This window comes from Entelurus aequoreus, linkage group LG04 (genome assembly GCF_033978785.1).
Source record: "Entelurus aequoreus isolate RoL-2023_Sb linkage group LG04, RoL_Eaeq_v1.1, whole genome shotgun sequence".
Lineage (NCBI taxonomy): Eukaryota > Metazoa > Chordata > Actinopteri > Syngnathiformes > Syngnathidae > Entelurus > Entelurus aequoreus.
The window spans coordinates 67,387,210-67,411,181 of record NC_084734.1 but is presented as its reverse complement, the minus strand read 5'-3'; the positions used below and the strand labels follow the sequence as shown (position 1 = coordinate 67,411,181).

Below are 23,972 nucleotides of genomic sequence, written 5' to 3'. Positions count from 1 at the left end.
CAGATTAAATAAAATGACAAAACTTTTCTTCTACATATAAAAAGTGCAACATTAAACAGTTTCAAGTCGACTCATCATGCTTAATTTATTACAGCATTTGGGAAGCCTGTAGTTAATTTTATTATGTAAATGTTATATTTTTATCAACATGTGATAGCAGGGACCCTGCCATTTAAAACTAGGCTGCTCCATTATTAATGATTAATGTAACTATAGCTGAAAAAATAGTACAATAGCAATAGGAGAGACCATTCATCCCTGAACACCATGGAGTTCATGTAGGCTTAATGATGCAGTTACATTATTATATCAACTATCAGAGACAGAAACTCTTCATTTAACATAATGTCCTTTTTTGCCGCTTCAACACAGCTCAATCAACACAAATAACAGACAGACAGGGCTTTGCTGTCCGTAACACACACACACACACGCAAAATGAGCTAAAGTTACGCTAAAAGCGAATTAGCCTTCACCTCAAGCCAGGACTGCGAGCGAGCTGAGCTGCCGTTTGTTTCTAGAACGTCAACGGGCTCATAGTGATGTTACTAGTAGTTGACTAGGAGGTGTTTATTATAATTTGGGGAGAGTCCGCTGCCTGATGCTTACCTGCTAAACACCTATCTGCTAACCCCACCGCAGAAGCACTGACTCCATGCACTCTGAATACGCATTGCTGATTGGCTGTTACTGCTTTGAATATGCACTGCTGATTGGCTGTTACAGCTCTGCGTGTAACCAATCAGACGGTTGTGTGGGTGGGACAGTGCTGGGTGCTGTGTAGAGTACTGACAGAGACAGAGGCAGAAGAAGCGGTGCAGCTTGTTAAGACTTTAGCTTAGGCGGCTACTTAATATGTGAACTCGTTCGGTACACCTCCGAACCGAAACCCCTGAACCGAAACCCCCGTACCGGAACAGTTTAATACACCCCTAACATCTACACAAGTCATTTTCATGCAAAACGTAATGTGAGACTGCACTTAAAAAGGTTTTTACATCCCTACTGGCTCCAAAAAGTAAAGTAAAACTTGGCGAGGAAACAGTCACTGAAGCAGCATTTAGAGCCGACTCCGCCAAAGTTAGTGTCAGCTTCCCAACACGCATCTTTCATTTGCACAATGACGACAAGAAAACATGGAATTAAGTAGGTCAATTCTACTTTATTCACCAAACAAAGTGAGAGCATATCTATACATCTGTGTTGTATCTAATATTCATGTAATCACTTCTGTTACAAAGTTGGGATAAAACGCACACTTCCTGTGTGATTGTCTTCCTGTGAGGTTGTCATTGAAAATTCTCTTTGTTTGTCACAGCCAAATAGCAATAAGCATTCTTATTACAGTTCAAATTAATACATTTCTGACACAACTCAATGCAAATAGGAGGTTCCAATATCTATACAGGCAAGGCCGCTCCTAGCTAAATTGGAGGCCCCCAAATACAAAAATTGTTCACTTTTTTATTCATGTGAAACCATCTTTATACTTTCTTTAATCAAACTTAAATTAAATTTGAAGGCTGTTTAATATTAATACAAATTAATGGGAAATAAATTGCTCAATGATTTCTTTTTTTTAAAGTGCAAAATATAACATGATTAAAACAGCTTCTTGACATGTCTCAGGATTCAATCCCAGTTCCCCTGTTTACCAGCCCAGAACTTTAAACTCTGTGCACCACCGGGGCCGATGAGATTATCTGGGGTAACTTGCCAACATACTCTCACCAGTGACTGAGCAGGAAAGGGCTCGGAATGTTTGTCAGTCATTACCTGACATCTTACATGAGCTTTCTCACTCACGCCCGCACGGATCGCGGGGCCCTATGCACAGTTGGTTATCTGCGTTTAGGGAGGGGCGGCCCTGCATACAGGTAATACTGAATATACATAAACTTATTTATTACGCCTTGTGAGGACTGCGGGGACACGGTAGTTCAAATTATCTGACTAAAAGAAAACAATATCACAATTTTTAAGTGAGCATTTGGACACAAAGGAGGTTGAACACAAGCACTAGTCCTAGAGGGAGCTATACTTCATCAGGTATGACATCATTAGAAACACATCATACAGCAGGACAGCAGACTTCCAGGAAAGGACAGCGTACAACAGCAACTGACATTTCCACGGTGATTTGTGCTATTGTAGTATAACATAAGAATAAAACACATAGTAGAATTCTGTACATCTCCTTGTAAGTTTGCAAAGCTGCTCGAAATAACACGTGTACACACACACACTGCTGTAATGTCAGATGTTGAATACCAGATGCATAACGATGAGTTGAGTCTGCAGGAAAGTACAGCAACACAACAGAGGAAATGAAACCTAAGTAAATCCCCAGCTAACAGGAGGATGCCGTTTGTTAGCACGAGACTAATACTTGAGAGCTAAGACCAATACGGGTTGAAGAGAACGTAGCAGAGGAGGCTAGAACTGAAATCCACAAGTCACTGGGGGATGAAGCAGGAGAATGCAAATAAAAACAGAAGTCTCGGCTCAACGTTGTTTCCTCCTCCACTTACTTCCTATGCCAACTCTCACCCTCTTGCTCGCACGCCCGTCACACTCAAAGACACTTTTCCCTTCAAGCCTTGCAGATCTGGGTCTCGGTTACGAACTTGTTTTCAAAGTGATGGATGGTGAAACACTCTTCTGCGGAGCGCTTATGGATGCCTCCACCTGGCAGAGACAACAAGTCAGTTAGTGTGGGGATTATAACCAACTGAGACAAAACGGAATGCAATATTTGTTTGCTAACAGCAGACGTGCGGTCAAATTTGTTTTCAACAATCATTATCTGACCTGCCGGCTTGGAAGAAATTTGATGAGTATTTTAGGAGCTTTTTGTTGGGGTTGAGTGTGTGATTCCCTCTTTGACTACCGTATTTTTCGGACTATAAGTCGCAGTTTTTTTCATAGTTTGGCCGGGAGTGCGACTTATACTCAGGAGCGACTTATGTGTGAAATTATTAACACATTACCGTAAAATATCAAATAATAATATTTAGCTCATTCACGTAAGAGACTAGACGTATAAGATTTCATCGGATTTAGCGATTAGGAGTGACAGATTGTTTGGTAAACATATAGCATGTTCTATATGTTATAGTTATTTGAATGACTCTTACCATAATATGTTACGTTAACATACCAGGCACGTTCTCAGTTGGTTATTTATGCGTCATATAACGTACACTTATTCAGCCTGTTGTTCACTATTCTTTATTTATTTTAAATTGCCTTTCAAATGTGACCTATACTCCAGTGCGACTTATATGTTTTTTTTCCTTCTTTATTATGCATTTTCGGCCGGTGTGACTTATACTCCGGAGCGATTTATAGTCCGAAAAATACGGTAGTTAGCCGACAATACATTTAAAGAGAGACTGGGAGTGTAATGCGGCTGGAGCTAATCAATGTGTCACGACTGTCACTTCAATTGTAAATGATGTATAATTAACATTTGCAGCTTAAGGTCCGTATCGCCGCAGTGCTGGGTTTTATTTTTTGGGAGGTGCATGTCACGCCACGGTCACAGAAAAATTATCCAGGCTTCAAAGAATGAACTCGAAACAAAACCAGCAAAACGCAACTCAAGGCGTACTCGGAGAGCAGTGAAGCGTACAAGCGTAATAAAGTAAGAATGTGTACATGTTGGCAAGTCTGCCAAATTGGAGGTATTGCCGTATAAGTTAAATAACACGGAGCCCCTAAAGGGACATGGGGGAACATTTTTTTTCAGATATGTATCTCGTGCTCACGCAAAAGTTTCTCATACGCACGAGATGTTTTCCTGTGAGTACAAGAAACATACGGACATGGCGAACATATTTTTTTAGATATGTTTCTTGTGCTCACGGGAAAACTTCTCGTGCGCATAAGAAACTTTTGCGTGAGCACGTGATACATATCTAAAAAATAATTCCCCCATGTCCCTTTAGGGGCTACGTAAAATAACAATTCATCCATCATATTTTATCAATAATATGTTTTAAAAGTTTAACTGTATGTTTGGCCACATTTTAAGGATGTGTGATGCGGCCTGAAATCCATATTGCTATATACCTTGCAGTGTTTCCCACACATTCATTTATTTGTGGCGGTCCGCCACAAAAGAATTACGTCCGCCACAAATAAAAAAAATAAAATACATTTTATTTTTTTTATTTTTTATTTTTTTTGTCCTGTCCAGCTTCTCAGGCAAATCATATAGTTGATGTAGATGCCCATATAGGCTGTTCAGATTTACTTTACAAAAGAGAAGTGTAGGATACTTCTCTTGTTGCCTTATTTGTATTTGACCACTACTGTTTTCTGTTTATTTGTTACTGACTGTGGCAGGACACCTCTGCCTCTGTTTCACTTTATGTTGCTGGTAAATAATATGATTGTAGTAGTAGGCTAAAGTTAAATTATTTAGTATGCACTAATTAAAGGGGCAGAGCTTTAAGAGACATTTTAGCTTTTATATTTTATAAGATATATTTTTTGTAAGAACCACAATTAATAAATATATTTCAGTGAATAACTTATTGTTCAAATCTGTATATAAATATGTACATAAAGTGTTGTAATTATATTGTAAAATGGATGGATGGATGGACGTTTAAAACAAAACTGTTATTATTAATTAGTAAGTATACATTTTTTGAGCCTTTTTAGAGAAAATCATATCATTGTAGTAAATTATGCAAATTACTCGATGGTGTCATGGTGACCACGCCCATAGCCACGCCCCCACCGCCACAGGTATCTTGGCAGTTTATGGGAAACACTGCCTTGTATAATCAATACAGCTGACAATTACTGTATCTGGCATACAAATAATAAAGAAGCATTTCACACTGGCTGCTGATAAGGCTTCTGACGTACAGGATGCAGGAACATATTGCGTCATTTCCAGTTGTATTATTTTCTGAAATGTATTATTAATCTACTTGCTAATTTACTGTTCATAGCTGGTTCTGTTAGATTAGATTAGACATTAGACAAATTTTAATGATCCACAAGGGAAATTGTTCCACACAGTATCTCAGTTACAAAGGATGGAAAGTGTAAGGATGGAAGGGACAAAGCAGGTATAAAATAGACTAAAAATGTACCGTAGTAGCAATATAAAATAACATATATGTAATATCTACATAATACATGTACAGTATATGATATATACTATTATATTATATGTTTATATCGTATATAGAATATATAACATATATACCATGTACAATATTAAAGTATATGTAACAGCTGCAGCATAAAATAGAGAGTAGATCCAGCAGAAAATAGACATTATAAACAAAGAGAGGTAGCTAACTGTTTTGTTGTAACATAGTTTCCTACACTCCTGTTAAAATGTAATAAGCACTTATCCTTCTGTATCAATACTTTACATTAGTTTTGGGCGATACTACAAATGTGAGTATCGATCCAATACCAAGTAGTTACAAGGGCAGCATTGGTCATACCAATTATATACACATTTTTAGAATCAATAAATTATTCGATTTTTTTATGACAGCTGTAATCTGAAAAATCACAGAATGGTGATGTAACAATATCAAATATTAAAATTATTTTGTCTTATTACATAAACATTTTTATAAATTCATTAGAATATTATTAAACAAAAGCAAAAAATACTATTGGCTCTTATTTCTTGAGTTTGTGAACAATAACGGCAATAAAACAAATATGTGATCATTAAAAATATCGATATAATCACTGCAGTAGCAAACATATACTGATACTATACTTGGTATCATTTTTTGTTAATATTGGTATGGATCCGCTCATCCCTGTTTACATTCAAGAGTTCTAGCTTAGCGGTTAACTATGCTTTTTGTATCCTCCTATGCTGTGTAGTGTAGCATTTGTAGCTATTCCTCGTCCTCCAGTGATAATGAGAGACAGTTTATTTGCCACCATGGAGTCGAGGATTACTGATTTTGAACCGGGGCACCACTGTAGTTACGCAACTGTCAAAACAACTCAAAAGAAACGGTCACATGCAGACCTGGGAGGCTGGCACGGCGCTCCATCTTGTAGGTGTCCTTGCCGTTGCACAGTCGGCGAATGTAGAAGCCCAGAGGTTTGATGTCGTCGATGCGCTCGGTCACCACCAGGTCCTCGTGCACCAGGTAGCTGCGGTACGAGCCAGACTGGACAGAAGAACAGGAGATTGTTCTAACACAGGGGTCGGCAACCTTTACCACTCAAAGAGCCATTTTGGCAAGTTTCACAAATTAAAGAAAGTGATGGGAGCCACAAAAAAAATTTACAATTTAAAATGAAAAACACTGCATACAGAGCTTAAATGCTTTGTACTATTTTAACCAGGGGTCTCCGACACACGCACCGGCACGCACTTTAATGTGGACATTTGATGTTAGTGCAGCCCGCGAGTTTTGAAAGAATGGCACTTGATAGCGTCATACTTTCCAATCCTCTCATTTTTCCCCGGGAGACTCCCGAATATCAGAGCGTGATGACACCGCCCTCTACAGTCTGCCCTAACAGTGTACCTGCTTGACCACACGTAAGTGACAGCAAGGCGTACTACCTCAGCAACCACACATCTTACACTGACGGTGTCAATACCCAGAATCCCATGCAGCACTAACTCTTCCGTACTAGTTCAGCAACCACACATCTTACACTGACGGTACCAATACACATCTGACACTGACGGTACCAATACACATCTTACACTGACGGTACCAATACCCAGAATCCCATGCAGCACTAACTCTTCCGCTCAACCAACGCAAGGAGAGGGGGGGGGGGGTTGATGTGTGGGGGGGTTGTGGTAGCGGGGTGTATAATCTAGACCGGAAGAGTTAGGACTGCATGGGATTCTGGGTAATGGTTGTGTTGTGTTTATGTTGTGTTACAGTGCAGATGTTCTCCAGAAATGTGTTTTTCATTCTTTTTTGGTGTGGGTTCACAGTGTGGCGCATATTTGTAACGTAACAATGTTAAAGTTGTTTGATACGGCTACCGTCAGTGTAAGCTGTGTGGCTGATGAGTAAGTATGCTTTGCTGTCTCCTGTGTGTGCGATTAATAACAACATGCAACATGCGGCTGGACTGGCACGCTGTATGTAAATGCTATAGAGGACAATTACTGCAGTGCAATCAGGGCACGCCCTTTATCTAGTATTTATAGTCTAAATAGGATTATTTTTTCCCTGGGAGTTATTTATGAGAGACACTGAGATCCATAAGTCTCCTGGGAAAATCGGGGGGTCGGCAAGTATGTAGCTGAGCCGCATCAGAGTGGTCAAAGAGCCGCATGCGGCTCCGGAGCCGCGGGTTGCCGACCCCTGTTCTAACAGCTCATGCACACACTCCAATCTAATATGAACAAACTACTGTTCTTCCATTACTAGATGGTGTAGACTACGACAATCAATCTCACCCTATATCTATAAACCTTGATTTTTCTCGTACTTGGGATCCATGGCGTTCAGATGATCAACATTTCACTAACAAGTTCTCTTTATGTATTTTATGTGTCTAAAAATACATTTCCCATCATATAAATTATGTTTTTAATAGTAATAAATACCTGTACACACCCCCTTTCCATAGTCAGGCTTAAAATGCCGCCCCCTTTTGGTGTGACGTCATCTACAGAAGGAGAACCCATTTCTCCACATAGAGACTGTGGCTAAAGTCCGTACTACATAACTGATATGGTTAACATTTTTAACAGGAAAGACATAACTATTCCGAACTTCCCTGCTCTTCCATAGACACCATAGCCTGTGTTCCCTCATGCTCTTTCAGCATTTCCTCAAGCATCTTGAGGGAAAACATCAGTAGAACAGGACACAAAATAGAATACTAGCGTTTTTGAGCACCAGGTCTGCACTTCTTTCTCTGTAGGTTCTGACTTAGTCTTTCTCCTGTTGAGGATTTTTCCATCCCAACCCTTCTTCTTCGAAGTCAGGATCATTAAAATCATCCCTGCAAATTACACTCCTCTCGCTTAAGTTTGACTGGAGAGGTCCATACTTTTCTCATATTCCTATCATTTGGAAATGTATGCAGGCTGACCCCTTCTTTACTTGTATTGCTCCAACCTGCAACAATGCATCATAGTAGACATATTTGTTAATAATCCTGCGCACAAAGTCATTAATTTGGGATCAAGATGCTACCAAAACACATATGAACTTGCCTACAGTCTTCTGTAAATCAGGGTTCCCCCCTTTTTTCCACCAGAGACTGGTTTAATGTATGCATTATTTTCACAGCTTTCTACTTGTGGCAGATAAAAACATAAAACAAATTTGCAAGAAAAGTTAGCCTTTGGCTACAATCTGGCACATTAACATTTGATATGTCCATTAATGTTCATTGTCCCACAAAGGACTTGTAATATATATCTATTAAGAAGCTTATTGGTGTGTTTAGTGGGACAGGCGAAAGACAACTTGGAGAAAATGGAGTAGTATAGAAAGTAAAGGCCTACTGAAAATATATTTTTTTATTTAAACGGGGATAGCAGATCCATTCTATGTGTCATACTTGATAATTTTGCGATATTGCCATATTTTTGCTGAAAGGATTTAGTATAGAACAACGACGATAAAGTTCGCAACTTTTGGTCGCTGATAAAAAAAAGCCTTGCCTATACCGGAAGTAGCGTGACGTCACAGGAGGTAGGATTCCTCACAATTCCCCGTTTACAATGGAGCGAGAGAGATTCGGACCGAGAAAGCGACGATTACCCCATTAATTTGAGCAAGGAAGATTTGTGGATGAGGAACGTTAGAGTGAAAAACTAGAGAGGCAGTGCAGGGTGTATCTTTTTTCGCTCTGACCGTAACTTAGGTACAAGGTCTCATTGGATTCCACACACTCTCCTTTTTCTATTGTGGACCACGGATTTGTATTTTAAACCACCTCGGATACTATATCCTCTTGAAAATTAGAGTCGAGAACGCGGAATGGACATTCACAGTGACTTTTATCTCCACGACAATACATCAGCGAAACTCTTTAGCTACTGAGCTAACGTGATAGCATCGTGCTTAAATGCAGATAGAAACAAAAGAAATAAATCCCTGACTGGAAGGATAGACAGAAGATCAACAATACTATTAAACCATGGACATGTAACTACACGGTTAATAATTCTCAGCCTGGCAGAGCTTAACAATGCTGTTGCTAACGACGCTGAAGCTAACTTAGCAACTGGACCTAACAGAGCTATGATAAAAACATTAGCGCTCCACCTACGCCAGCCAGCCCTCATCTGCTCATCAACACCCGTGCTCACCTGCGTTCCAGCGATCGACGGCGCGACGAAGGACTTCACCCGATCATCCGTGCGGCTGGCGGCTAGCATCGGCTAGGCGTCTGCTATCCAAGTAAGTACTCCTTGTTGTGTTGCTACAGCCAGCCGCTAATACACCAATCCCACCTACAACTTTCTTCTTTGCAATCTCCATTGTTCATTAAACAAATTGCAAAAGATTCACCAACACAGATGTCCAGAATACTGTGGAATTGTTCAATGAAAACAGAGCAGTTTGTATGGTGACACATTGGGTACGAATACTTCCGTTGCCGTCGTGACGTCACGCGCATACGCATCATACATAGACGTTTCCAACCGGAAGCTTAGCGGGAAATTTAAAATTGCACTTTATAAGTTAACCCGGCCGTATTGGCATGTGTTGCAATGTTAAGATTTCATCATTGATATATAAACTATCAGACTGCGTGGTCGGTAGTAGTGGGTTTCAGTAGGCCTTTAATTAATGTTTCTGTGCGGCCCGGTAGCGTCACAGTCCCCGGACCGGTCCTTGGGCACCACTGCTGTAAATGACGTCAGCCGGCATTTTGGAGCTAAAAGTGGGCGTTCCAAAATGTGCTGAAACTCGTTAGAAAACCAACCTAGAGTCACTACTGTGTCTATTCTACCTGTAAACTTTTAGGTGCAAAACTCTGAAATAAGTGTCAATGTCAGCATTAGACGGACCCTCAGTGCAGGCGTCCTCAATTACTTTTAATTTGCCAAAGGGCAGGATTTTTTCTCGGCAGACCCATGAGGGCCAGATGGCCGATCACGACATGGAGCATTTGAACACAACTTTACAAGTGCAGCCTGGACATAGAGACATGTCATTTGTGCTTCATTTGTATTTTGTTACGGACAGACATGCCGGGATTAAAGCACACTATCTGAAATGATTTTAAATCTCTGGATTAGCGCAGGTAAAAGTGAGTTTCGGGCGGTGTGTTCATGTCTGTACTCGCCATCAACTGTGAGAAGAGGTCGATGAGATCCTGTGGGGGCAGCACCACTGATGTGTTCAGTGGAATCACAAAGCAGGTCCTCAGAGTCAGGTCCAGATACGCGGTCAGTTTCTACAGAAGACACACGCACACACATCAGGATGAAATTGGAGCATTACATGGACAGGTGTGGCCCTCCCTCCCTCACCCTGTTGAAGTCGTGGAGGATGTAGGCGGGGTCTCCGGCCCTGAAGCGGGGCGGAGGGACGCTGATGACAGCCATGCTGTCCGAAATCTCCACCTCCTCCTCCACCCTTGGGAGATAGTATGGCCGGCTCTCGACATCGCCCCCAGCAGACACGTCACTGAACTGCATAGCGCCGTGATACAGCCTCTGGACGACACAGGTGAGAGAAAAATAGCATCTTTGAGTGCATAAAAGACACCAGATTTAGGTTAAAAGGAATCAATCATCGGATACTGATGGAGCTCCTCAAGTGTGTCAGTAAGTATGCACAGTGGCAGGAAGTCGACGCATAAACTCAAGAGTGTTTACAGCGTATATTATTGAGGCCACTAGGGGGAGCCAGAGTGCTTTAAATGCAGCCTAATTGACCCTAACATGCTTATTGGGTGGTTGCTTCATAAACTGTTTAACTACTGGCCATTTATTAGGTGTTGGCGCTAAAAATGGGGTCCCACAGTAAATTTTTGGGGTCCCACTTTTTTGTAAGCGTTTTGAAAACAAATGATAGATGTATGCATTATCCGGTTATATCTCACATTCTATATTGTGTTATGGAAAAAGGTTGTCATAAAAGTTAATTCATTGAAAAAAAATATAAAAGAAAACACATTTTTATGCATGTATGTATTCAGTTATAAACATTAATTCTTTTTCTTCTTTCCTTCATGGATCTAAACTTTAACGCTGCTGGTATTTTTTTCTGTATTTTTATTGTAATATTTTCAAAGTGTGTTTGTTCTATTTTTGGCCAAAGTAAGACAAAGAAAACAATCTCAAATTGTCGTTATTTTTTTGTTTCAATGCCATGATTTTAATAGTCCAGCCCGTGAGCACAGATTTTCTTCTGAGCTACAATGAGTTTGACACCCCTGGTCTACATCAACTTCATCTGTCAATTCTGAGTTTTATTTTTTATTTTTTATGTTGGTTTTTTTGTTTTCTGCCCTTTTTGTCAAAGAAAACTATGTTTTTTTTAAGGCAAACACACAAAATATGCAAAGTATAAAATATATACAGAATATATATATATATATATATATATATATAAGTGGAATATTTTACGTGAAGTAATCAGCAGAGGTGTGGACTCGAGTCACATGACTTGGACTCGAGTGAGACTCGAGTCATGAATTTGATGACTTTAGACTCGACTTGACAAAATATAAAGAGACTTGCAACTCGACTTAGACTTTAACATCAATGACTTGTGACTTCACTTGGACTTGAGGCTTTTGACTTGACATGACTTGCTACTTTCCCCAAAACCCAAAGATTAAAAAGTTATTTGGGAGCGCTCCGTATCTTTCATTTTCTACGTCTGTGTCTATAAGCGTGTGTGCTGCTTGTCAGCTGGTGTGCTGTCAGTACAATAGCCAATCAAATTAGATCTACGTTGTTTTCATCCCACAGCTCTCATCCAATCAAATTGCAGGACAACCACCGAACATGAGTTGTCAAACAACGCGGCAGTGAGAAACAATTATGCCAGAGTTGGTTTCGTTCGGGTATAAAAACTACGACTTGGTCAACAAAAAACAAATTGCCGTATGCAAATCACGCAGTTCGAATATTACAGACAGAGACGCAACAACTTCCAACTTCGTTCGACATTTGAAGTTCCACAAAGAAGGGTAAGTTTTGAATGTAAGTTTATTGGCTAAGTAACATGACTTTTATTTGCTGTGTAGTTAAATCAGTGAGGCTGTAAACTCACTGCTAACGTTATAACCATAGACATCTTATAAGGGTACGCAGCATTGAGCGCTACTGCCTATTGGCACAGACGAGACGCTGCGCCGCCATCTTGGAGTGGTGTCAAAGAAAACTATGTTTTTTTTAAGGCAAACACACAAAATATGCAAAGTATAAAATATATACAATATATATATATATATATATATATATATATATATATATATATATATATATATATATATATATATATATATATATATATATATATATATATATATATAAGTGGAATATTTTACGTGAAGTAATCAGCAGAGGTGTGGACTCGAGTCACATGACTTGGACTCGAGTCAGACTCGAGTCATGAATTTGATGACTTTAGACTCGACTTGACAAAATGTAAAGAGACTTGCAACTCGACTTAGACTTTAACATCAATGACTTGTGACTTCACTTGGACTTGAGGCTTTTGACTTGACATGACTTGCTACTTTCCCCAAAACCCAAAGATTAAAAAGTTATTTGGGAGCGCTCCGTATCTTTCATTTTCTACGTCTGTGTCTATAAGAGTGTGTGCTGCTTGTCAGCTCGTGTGCTGTCAGTACAATAGCCAATCAAATTAGATCTACATTGTTTTCATCCCACAGCTCTCATCCAATCAAATTGCAGGACAACCACCGAACATGAGTTGCCAAACAACGCGGCAGTGAGAAACAATTATGCCAAAGTTGGTTTCGTTCGGGTATAAAAACTACGACTTGGTCAACAAAAAACGAATTGCCGTATGCAAATCACGCAGTTCGAATATTACAGACGGAGACGCAACAACTTCCAACTTCGTTCGACATTTGAAGTTCCACAAAGAAGGGTAAGTTTTGAATGTAAGTTTATTGGCTAAGTAACATGACTTTTATTTGCTGTGTAGTTAAATCAGTGAGGCTGTAAACTCACTGCTAACGTTATAACCATAGACATCTTATAAGGGTACGCAGCATTGAGCGCTACTGCCTATTGGCACAGACGAGACGCGGCGCCGCCATCTTGGAGTGGTGATCCGCTCCACTCAGTGCAATTCATTTGGCAGGAGCAATGAACTGTCAGCGAATTTAATTCATCTTACCTCACTGAATACCACTGATTTTCACGCGCTTTTTTTGTCAAACATGTAGCTATGATAACGGACACATGTTTTATTATTCATAGTTTGCTTAACAGTAATATAATATTCTTATACGCTATAAATGGCCAGACGTCCGAGATCAAAACTGGGAATATAATCCCACAGAAGGGGGAAAAAAACGGTCAGCTACTTTTAAGTTGAATAAACAATATGATTAGGTTATATATACATGCGTATATCCTACATAAACAATGTATGAATACATTAGATATCTATATATCTTAGGGACCTATAGACTGCAGCAGCAGAGAGTTTATTCTGTCTTGACACTTTGTATTGATATTTTCTATTACATTCTTCCCTTAAATTATAATGTTTACAGTGATTGTTTTATATGTATTTTTTATGTATGTCGCTTTGAATAAAAGCGTCTGCCAAATACTTAAACATAAACATATATAAACACCTGAAAGTCTTTATATCAGCTAAAACCACCAATCTGTTTCACTGGATTCAGAATAAAACCAAATGCTGTCTTACCCAACAATGTTAGTATTTGAATATTGTTACTTGAAGACTTATTGCTGGTTACAATTATACTGTTAAGAAAGTATTGTCTTATATTTTGCCTAAAATGAGAATGCATCATAATCAGTGGCGGCTGGTGAATTTTGTTTTAGGTGGGGCTGAAAGTTTGTAAACCAAACCCCTGTAGGGGGGTCATCTCCCCCGGAAGATTTCTTTGTGATTTTCACATACAAATATTGAAGATCTTTGCTCCTTCTCAACTCTGTGGTTATATTATTTTCATAAAATACAACCAATGGTATGTTAATGTTTGTTTTTGCAAATGTGTTTATTCTGTAAAGGAATGAGTTACATGTTTAAAATTGTTTAAACTATTAAAATGACTGGTTAATAGTGCTATTATGAATTGCAATGTCAGCACTATTTTTTTCTCTGCAATTTCAAATGCACTTGTTTTAATAAATAAATACAGCGTTTTAAAAGCATACACAATCTGTGTAAAAATATTAGTCTGTGGTTAAAAGGACTTGAAAAGACTCGAAATTCAAAATGCAGGACTTGGGACTTGACTTGAGACTTTCTAGTCTTGACTCGGGACTTGACTCGAGACTTGAGGGCAAAGACTTGAAACTTACTTGTGACTTGCAAAGCAATGACTTGGTCCCACCTCTGGTAATCAGAGCCTTGGATAGGTCAATAATTGATAAAAACATTGATTTTGATTCAATATTATGTCTTGAGCAATGATAGTTTTAAAGAAAAAAAACAGCTTTGTTTTATTAGTCAACATTGAAACTTTTTTTAAACTACATTTCACCTGTAAGCGTTTTTATTCCACTTTTGTTATGTTTTTGTTTATTTTAATAAGTATTTTTAGAATGCGCCGTGGGCCTTTAAAACATTAGCTGCGGGCCACAATGGCCTCCGGGCCACACTTTTGACACTATGGATAATAAATGTAATCTGATAAGTCTATCGATAAAAAGCAGAGCCAGGCGACGCATGCCCTTTCCTCATAATGCACAGTCAGCATCTTTGCGTCAGTAAACAATGACGGTGATGACGTCACTGTCAGCGATGCGAACGACGCTTGCTAACTTGTCAGCCACTTCTCCAAGAGACTCCTTTTGAACACTCCTCGCACATTAACACTTCAAAAGGCGCATATTTGCCCCATTTGTTGACCTCTAAAGTATGTTTTTGGGGTGAAAGGAGTCTGGTCGGGTGCTGGTTAGCTTGAAGCTAACAGCTAGCCTGTCTCCATCCTCGAACGATGTCGATCCAGCGGGAGATAAAAGTGAAGTTTCCATGGACTCAAGAAGACTAAAACAAGTCATTTACTGGAGACATGGCACAGGATGAAGTTATAAAGGTTGACTTTACACTCACCTCAGTGTTTACCAGGAAGTCTTTCTTTTGACAGCCCCTCACGGTAAAGTTGTCCGAGTGCAAACTGAGGCGGTATTTGTGATCGATAAAACTTTTGGCGAACCAACATTTCGGAAATTGCACCGGAACGTTCATTACTTTGAAGTCGACCAATAAAAACGCAATAAACGGGTACGGAAATGTGACCCGGCAAATATAAACAAAACACAGGCGGAAAGCGATAATCTATAAAAAAAAAAATCAAGCAAACCGGAGTTTTGACCCGGAGAAGGCAGGGTCGGTAAAAAAATAAATAAAAAATCTGCGTCCCGGCACGCGCAGACTTCCAGAAATGCGCGTCCTATCTGATTTCAATGCGTAAAAAGACACAAAAAGTGTGTTAACACCAACAGTGTGTGTGTGTGTGCGTATACACTACAGTTCAAAAGTTTGGGGTCACCCAAACAATTTTGTGGAATAGCCTTCATTTCTAAGAACAAGAATAGACTGTCGAGTTTCAGATGAAAGTTCTCTTTTTCTGGCCATTTTGAGCGTTTAATTGACCCCACAAATGTGATGCTCCAGAAACTCAATCTGCTCAAAGGAAGGTCAGTTTTGTAGCTTCTGTAACGAGCTAAACTGTTTTCAGATGCGTGAACATGATTGCACAAGGGTTTTCTAATCATCAATTAGCCTTCTGAGCCAATGAGCAAACACATTGTACCATTAGAACACTGGAGTGATAGTTGCTGAAATGGGCCTCTATACACCTATGTAGATATTGCACCAAAAACCAGACATTTGCAGCTAGAATAGTCATTTACCATATTAGCAATGTATAGAGTGTATTTCTTTAAAGTTAAGACTAGTTTAAAGTTATCTTCATTGAAAAGTACAGTGCTTTTCCTTCAAAAATAAGGACATTTCAATGTGACCCCAAACTTTTGAACGGTAGTGTGTGTATATATATATATATATATATATATATATATATATATATATATATATATATATATATATATATATATATATATATATATATATATATATATATATATATATATATATATATATATATATATATATATTAGGGACAAGCGGTAGAAAATGGATGGATGGATGGATATATATACAGTATATTTATATTAGGGCTGCAACAACTAACCGATTAAATTTGATTATAAAAATAGTTGGCGATTAATTTAGTCATCGATTTGTTGGATCTATGCTATGCGCATGCGCAAAGGCTAATTTTTTTTTTTTTTTTTTATAAACCTTTATTTTTAAAATGCAACATTTACAAACAGCTGAGAAACAATAATCAAAATAAGCTTGGTGCCAGTACGCTGTTTTTTTTCAATAAAATACTGGAAAGGACAGAGATGTAGTTTGTCTCTTTTATCCGATTATTAATTGATTAATCGAAGTAATAATCGACAGATTAATCGATTATCAAATTAGTTGTTAGTTGCAGCCCTAATATATATATAATTTATACATTTATAGCATTTCTTTTAGCATGTCCTGATGCTGCGACAAATTGAAATGAAACTCTGAACTAAGTTTCATTGTATTTCGTGTGCAATTACAATGAAAGCATGTAATCTAATCTAATCTTGTTTAGAAAGGGTTATTAGGCAAAGTAGGGCTTGGGGGACAAAACGACTATGGATTTAAATGGCAGTGGTATTTTGACTTTTGTTCACGTATTTCGCACTATTTGACCTTATTTATTTGTAGGCCATAAAGGGACTAACTGTATTACAGTATAAAGTATTCTGTTGATATTGTTACATTGTCTTATACTGTAATGTTGTTACAAATATCGTTGAAAAAAAAAAAAAATCATTGAATTGTTCCCAAATATGTTAATTGCGATATTTTTTGTGTTTTATGTGTGCCAAAAATCTGTCCTGTGTTTTTGTATGATTATAATTAATAGGGGCACAGAGACAATGTAATACAATGTGCAATATTAAGATATTCTGCCTAATACAAAAAAAAAAAGTTATTCATTCTTTATCATTCTATTTTTGATTATTTGTTTACTCTGTGCTATTCTGATATGTCCACTGTCCTGTGTAATGTATTGGTGTTGCTACTTTTGGAACCTTAATTTCCCGAAAAGGATCAATAAAAGGGATCAACAAATAAAAGAAAATATAATCTTAAAAAAAATGCCAATTTTTTTATTTTATATTTAGATGTTGTGTATTCACCATTCCCTCAACAGGCAGCTTAACTAATTCCAAACAAAATAATAAATGTAAATATTAGTCGTGACCAACATGCTTTTGCTGCAGGCAACATTACATGTATTTAAAATAGGAAACACTTTTCCAAGGAAATGTAATGTAAATTGTCTTTATCATTTTGGCATTGATATTATTTTATTTGAACACCGTTATAGTCTAATAGAGGGGTCCCCAACCTTTTTTGCACCGGGGACCGGTTTAATGTAGGCATTATTTTCACGGCCGGCCTTCCACTTGTGGCAGATAAATATAGCAAATAAGTGCATGAAAAATTAATACATGAAAAAATTCACCATACCGTTGAATTAGTGGGAGCCCCTGGCCTTTTCCCTTTGCAAAAAAAGCTTTTCATAGACTTTCGGGTTTTTTTTACTCAGTTTTGCTAGTAGTAGTAGTTTTTTGGGGGCTTTAGTGTCTAATGGGTTATAGGTAGGGGTGTAATGGTACGTGTATTTGTATTGAACCGTTTCGGTACGGGGGTTTCGGTTCGGTTAGGAGGTGTACCGAACAAGTTTCCACACGGACATATTAAGTAGCGTACCGTTGTGTAAACAATGCACACCGAGGCACAACACACGGCATGCTAGCAGCGACCGGGCTAGGACAACATGTAAAAGCCAGAGCTGGAAGACCCTCCTGCCTCGTTAAGATCTCCCGTTTGGGAACACTTTGGCTGCGCGATACAACAATGGAGGACGGAGGTTTGCGGACATTGTTCAGCAGCTGCTTCTGACAACATGCTAACCCATTTGAAGCGTCACCACCGCATTCAAGCAGCCTCTCCTCGGCGAGTCAGGCAGGGCTAAAGCAATAACAAATGTTTTTATAGCAGCAGATATAAGTCCATGTTGCATTAAAAACTTGATTTTGACCCACATCTATGATGGAAGAACAATAAGCCCATATATCCTCTTACTGCCAAGTTAGCCAGGCTGGGGGGGGGGGGGGGGGGTAAGAAAAGTTAATCTGAGGCTGAGTTGACTTGAAACTGTTTAATGTTGCACTTTTTATATGTAGAAGAAAAGTTTTGTCATTTTATTTAATCTGAGCAACAACCTGAGGCAGTTTGATGTTGATTAACGTGGACCCTGACTTAAACAAGTTGAAAAACTTATTGGGTGTTACCATTTAGTGGCCAATTGTACGGAATATGTACTGTACTGTGCGATCTACTAATAAAAGTCTCAATCAATCAATCAAAAAAAGCACTTTATGTAGAAAGGTTTTGTTAAGAAACCATTCTGAGCCTTATCTTATTTAGTTTTTATTTTATATATGTTGACCACATGAACCCTGGGAATGGACCCTGTGTGTATATGTATGTTATGTCATTTGTTTACAAATTTGGTAAATAAATAACCAAAAAATTTATATTTTGTTGTTTTCTTACTGTACCAAAAATTAACCGAACCGTGACCTCTAAACCGAGGTACGTACCGAACCGGAATTTTTGTGTACCGTTACACCCCTAGTTATAGGTGATACATCACATTAGGGTTGTACGGTATACCGGTATTAGTGTAGTACCGCGATACTAATGAATCATTTTCGGTACTATACCGTCTCTGAAAAGTACTGGTGCCGCACCCCTGTCGTCGTCACGTCGTGACATTGCTGGTTTACGAGCAGGCGAGCATGTTTAGTGGCACACAATCACGTAGTACTTACAAGCAGACACAGTGTGTAGACAGAAAAGGGAGAACGGACGCATTTTGGCTTAAAAACTAACGATAAAGGTGAAGTTATAACACTGAAACACCCTCAGGAAGAGGTGCTTTAAGACATGGCTAGCTAGCTAGCGGCTAACGTCCATCCGCCGTAGGCAGTGTTTTAGCGACTTCTAAATCACTAATCCTGGCCTCCATGGCGACAAATAATGTAAGTTTCTAACAAGTGTCATCCCTGCAGGACAAAGAATAGCTAAACATGCTTCACTACACACCGTAGCTCACCGGCATCAAAATGTAAACAAACGCCATTGGTGGATCTACACCTAACATCCACTGTAATGATACCAAGTACAGGCACGTATCTAGTTGATACTACTATGATTACGTCAATATTTTTTGGCATCACAACATCTTCTTTCGTTTTGTGAAATGTATATTATGTTTATAAACTCAGGAAATATGTCCCTGGACACATGAGGACTTTGAATATGACCAATGTATGATCCTGTAACGACTTAGTATCGGATTGATACCCAAATGTGTGGTATCATCTAAAACTAATGTAAAGTATCAAACAGCAGAAGAATACCGGTAAGTGATTATTACATTTTAACAGAAGTGTAGATAGAACATGTTAAAAGAGAAAGTAAGCAGATATTAACAGTAAATAAACAAGTAGATGAATAATTAATTTCCTACCACTTGTCCTTAATAGTGTTGACAAAATAATAGAATGGAAAATGACAATGTTACTGCATACGCCAGCAGACTAATTAGGAGCCTTGGTTTGTTTACTTACTATTAAAAGACAAGTTGTCTAGTATGTTCACTATTTTATTTAAGGACTTAACTGCAATAAGAAACATATTTTTAATGTACTATAAGATTTTTTGTTAAAATAAAGCCAATAATGCCATTTTTTTGTGGTTCCCCTTTATTTAGAAAAGTACCAAAATAATTTTAGTACCGGTACCAAAATATTGGTATCGTTATAACAGTACATCACATTCAAGGACAAGAGCACGGATATACAATAAAGCTAGAAATACTTGCCATTAGATCCAATAGATTTCTGTGGATTTCTCTTTCCATTCTAAAAGTTATGTATTCATATTTTGTGCAATATTTCATACGTAGATACACTAATGTTAGCTTTTTTTTGGTCCAATTTTCCATGTGTAAATACATCTGTTATTGCTAACTACTTGTGTAATAGGACTATGTGCAATCTAATCCATTATTATTATTATTATTATTATTAATAATACCAGCACTTTAACTTACTAGGCCAAATGAGATGTGTATTTCCTTCCTTCAGCACAATTATTATATGCAACAATTTAGCACTTATCCATCTGCCTTATGCACTTTAACTACTGTGGTCACTTTGTTTCTGATCTGCCCTGATCTTAGGTCATCAACCTGCCGCAGACTGCAGATGGAACCTAGATTTGGCTACGATTTGGCACCAAACAGCTCAATTTTTGTTTCATCTGACATCACATGGACAAAGATAAGACCTTCTGGAGGAACGTTCTGGGGTCAGATGAAACAAAAATTGAGCTGAAATCAGAAAGGGCGCGCATTTCTGGTAGTCCGCACAGATTATTTATTTTCCACAACCCTGCCTTCTCCGGGTCAAAACTCCAGTTTGCTTGGTTTTTTTTTAATCGATTATCGCTTTCTGCCGGTGTTTTGTTTATATTTCCCGGGTCAAATTTCCGTCCCCGTTTATTGCGTTTTTATTGGTCAACTTCGAAGTAATGAACCAATTTCCTACATTTTGTTACAAAGATGTAAAAAATATAGCAAATGGCAACTTCCTATCAGGAGTTTTATAATACATCTATGAACAAGCTTATTGGTGTGTGGGACTGGCGAAAGTTAAGTAGGAGAAAATGTGGACCCGGTCTCCGTGCGGCCCGGTAGCGAATGCGTCACGGACCGGTGGTTGGGGGACCACTGGTTGGGGGACCACTGGTCTAATACACATACTAGTTGAGTGATATGATGGACAGGGGGGGTTAGGTCATACTTGCCAACCCTCACGATTGATTTTCCCGGGAGACTCCACAATTTCAATTCTCTCACCTGAAAAAGAGACTATTATATATGTCTCCGTTATCCATAGGTTTATCTATAACCCATAAAGTAGGCAGGCACGGAGCTATTTCTCAGCTGGCACGTTAATACACTGACACATAAGATCCGGATTCCCATCATGCATTGCTTCAAAACTACGGCAAGTAGAAACCCTGTTTCCATATGAGTTGGGAAATTGTGTTAGATGTAAATATAAACGGAATACAATGATTTGCAAATCATTTTCAACCCATATTCAGTTGAATATGCTACAAAGACAACATATTTGATGTTCAAACTGATAAACTTTTTTTTTGTGCAAATAATCATTAACTTTAGAATTTGATGCCAGCAACACGTGACAAAGAAGTTGGGAAAGGTGGCAATAAATACTGATAAAGTTGAGGAATGCTCATCAAACACTTATTTGGAAAATCCCACAGGTGAACAGGCAAATTGGGAACAGGTGGGTGCCATGATTGGGTATAAAAGTAGATTCCATGAAATGCTCAGTCATTCACAAACAAGGATGGAGCGAGGGTCACCACTTTGTCAACAAATGCGTGAGCAAATTGTTGAACAGTTTAAGAAAAACCTTTCTCAACCAGCTATTGCAAGGAATTTAGAGATTTCACCATCTACGGTCCGTAATATCATCAAAGAGTTCAGAGAATCTGGAGAAATCACTGCACGTAAGCAGCTAAGCCTGTGACCTTCGATCCCTCAGGCTGTACTGCATCAACAAGCGACATCAGTGTGTAAAGGATATCACCACATGGGCTCAGGAAAACTTCAGAAACCCACTGTCAGTAACTACAGTTGGTCGCTACATCTGTAAGTGCAAGTTAAAACTCTCCTATGCAAGGCGAAAACCGTTTATCAACAACACTCAGAAACGCTGTCGGCTTCGCTGGGCCTGAGCTCATCTAAGATGGACTGATACAAAGTGCAAAAGCGTTCTGTGGTCTTACGAGTCCACATTTCAAATTGTTTTTGGAAACTGTGGACGTTGTGTCCTCCGGACCAAAGAGGAAAAGAACCACTCGGGTTGTTATAGGCGCAAAGTTGAAAAGCCAGCATCTGTGATGGTATGGGGGTGTATTAGTGCCCAAGACATGGGTAACTTACACATCTGTGAAGGCGCCATTAATGCTGAAAGGTACATACAGGTTTTGGAGCAACATATGTTGCCATCCAAGCAACGTTACCATGGACGCCCCTGCTTATTTCAGCAAGACAATGCCAAGCCACGTGTTACATCAACGTGGCTTCATAGTAAAAGAGTGCGGGTACTAGACTGGCCTGCCTGTAGTCCAGACCTGTCTCCCATTGAAAATGTGTGGCGCATTATGAAGCCTAAAATACCACAAGGGAGACCCCGGAATGTTGAACAACTTAAGCTGTACATCAAGCAAGAATGGGAAATAATTCCACCTGAGAAGCTTAAAAAAATGTGTCTCCTCAGTTCCCAAACGTTTACGGAGTGTTGTTAAAAGGAAAGGCCATGTAACACAGTGGTGAACATGCCCTTTCCCAACTACTTTGGCACGTGTTGCAGCCATGAAATTCTAAGTTAATTATTATTTGCAAAAAAAAAAAAAAAGTTTATGAGTTTGAACATCAAATATTCAATTGAATATGGGTTGAAAAAGGATTTGCAAATCATTGTATTCCGTTTATATTTACATCTAACACAATTTCCCAACTCATATGGAAACGGGGTTGGTATGCTGCCTGCACATTTTGTAGATCAGACTTCTCCATTGAACACGGTGGCCGAACGAATATACTCATTCATGAACGGATTATTTATATATATATATATATATATATATATATATATATATATATATATATATATATATATATATATATATATATATGTATAAGACATACTTGAAAATATATACATCCCCTCCATCTCCCGAATTCGGCGGTCTCAAGGTTGGCAAGTATGGGGGTTAGGTACAGAATACAGGTATAGATAAATAGAAATGTACCTTGGGGGTGAAATAACGATAGAGACAAGCTCCCCCCACGATGAGTCCACTAAGGATGAAGGCGATGCCCAGCAGTGTTACCAAGCAGCGACCTGTGGAACCTGCGATGCCTATTGGAGCTGCACCCAGCTCCGGGTCCTGCACACACACACACACACACATTTTGTAATCAAACACGTTCCATGCATGCATCTCTATTTACAGTCCAATGCTCAATATCTGCACATTTGTGCACATTGCATGAAAGTGCAAAGCCGCCAAGCTGACCGCATCTTGTCCCTGCAGCCGCTGCAGGCCCGCTAGCAGTTTTTTAGTATCAGCCGTTAACTGTTTGCTCACCTTCACCGCGACGGGCTCCTTTCCGAGCGCTTTCTGCGCCAACGCCGGGTTAAAAGCAATCTTCACCATATTTCCGCGAAGAAAATGGTTTTATTTCCAAACGTAGAAAAGAAAAGGAAGCGTAGATGTCTGCGCGCAGCACTATACGGCTCAGTATTATCTGCAAGCTCCTCGTTGTGACGCACTTTGCAGCCTCGGTTTAGCGACCACTTCCGGTGGCCGAGAGCGATTAAAGATGGCAGCCAAAACAAAACCCCTAAAAAAAATGTACACGCGTAAAAACTGCATGTATGGTGTATCTATTTTATTTTTTTGCATGTGTGGTGATATTCATAGTTGCACTCAAATAAGTTACTTACTATTAGTTGCTCTTAATGTTTCGTGTTCTTAATAAACATAAATTGTGTTTGGCGC

The 23,972-nt window shown here is 38.9% G+C and overlaps 2 protein-coding genes across 2 annotated transcripts in view; one reads left to right on the top strand and one right to left on the bottom strand.

The window, feature by feature from the left end:
* slc7a2 (solute carrier family 7 member 2) overlaps window positions 1-2,993 on the top strand; it is a 396,413-nt gene extending 393,420 nt beyond the window's left edge. The window contains exon 13 of the transcript XR_009825958.1: window positions 2,941-2,993. The gene's annotated coding sequence lies outside the window, so the exon portion shown is untranslated. The remainder of the gene's footprint in view (window positions 1-2,940) is intronic.
* LOC133648964 (integral membrane protein 2A-like) lies at window positions 1,143-23,772 on the bottom strand. Its single transcript, XM_062045558.1, has 6 exons — window positions 23,559-23,772; window positions 23,220-23,357; window positions 10,466-10,651; window positions 10,279-10,389; window positions 6,023-6,167; window positions 1,143-2,688 (listed from the first exon to the last, which is right to left on the bottom strand). Exons 1-6 carry the CDS (start codon window positions 23,625-23,627, stop codon window positions 2,594-2,596), a joined length of 744 nt encoding a protein of 247 aa, XP_061901542.1. The 5' UTR covers window positions 23,628-23,772; the 3' UTR covers window positions 1,143-2,593.
* Window positions 23,773-23,972: the final 200 nt, after the last annotated feature.

Bases quoted from the DNA above. Each gene is read 5' to 3' on its own strand.
- LOC133648964 (XM_062045558.1), bottom strand. From the start codon at position 23,627: ATGGTGAAGATTGCTTTTAACCCGGCGTTGGCGCAGAAAGCGCTCGGA. The intron at 23,358-23,558 runs GTGAGCAAACAG...GTGTGTGTGCAG, and splicing joins AGGAGCCCGTCGCGGTGAAG to GACCCGGAGCTGGGTGCAGC. The intron at 10,652-23,219 runs GTACATTTCTAT...TGTGTCGTCCAG, and splicing joins ATCGTTATTTCACCCCCAAG to AGGCTGTATCACGGCGCTAT.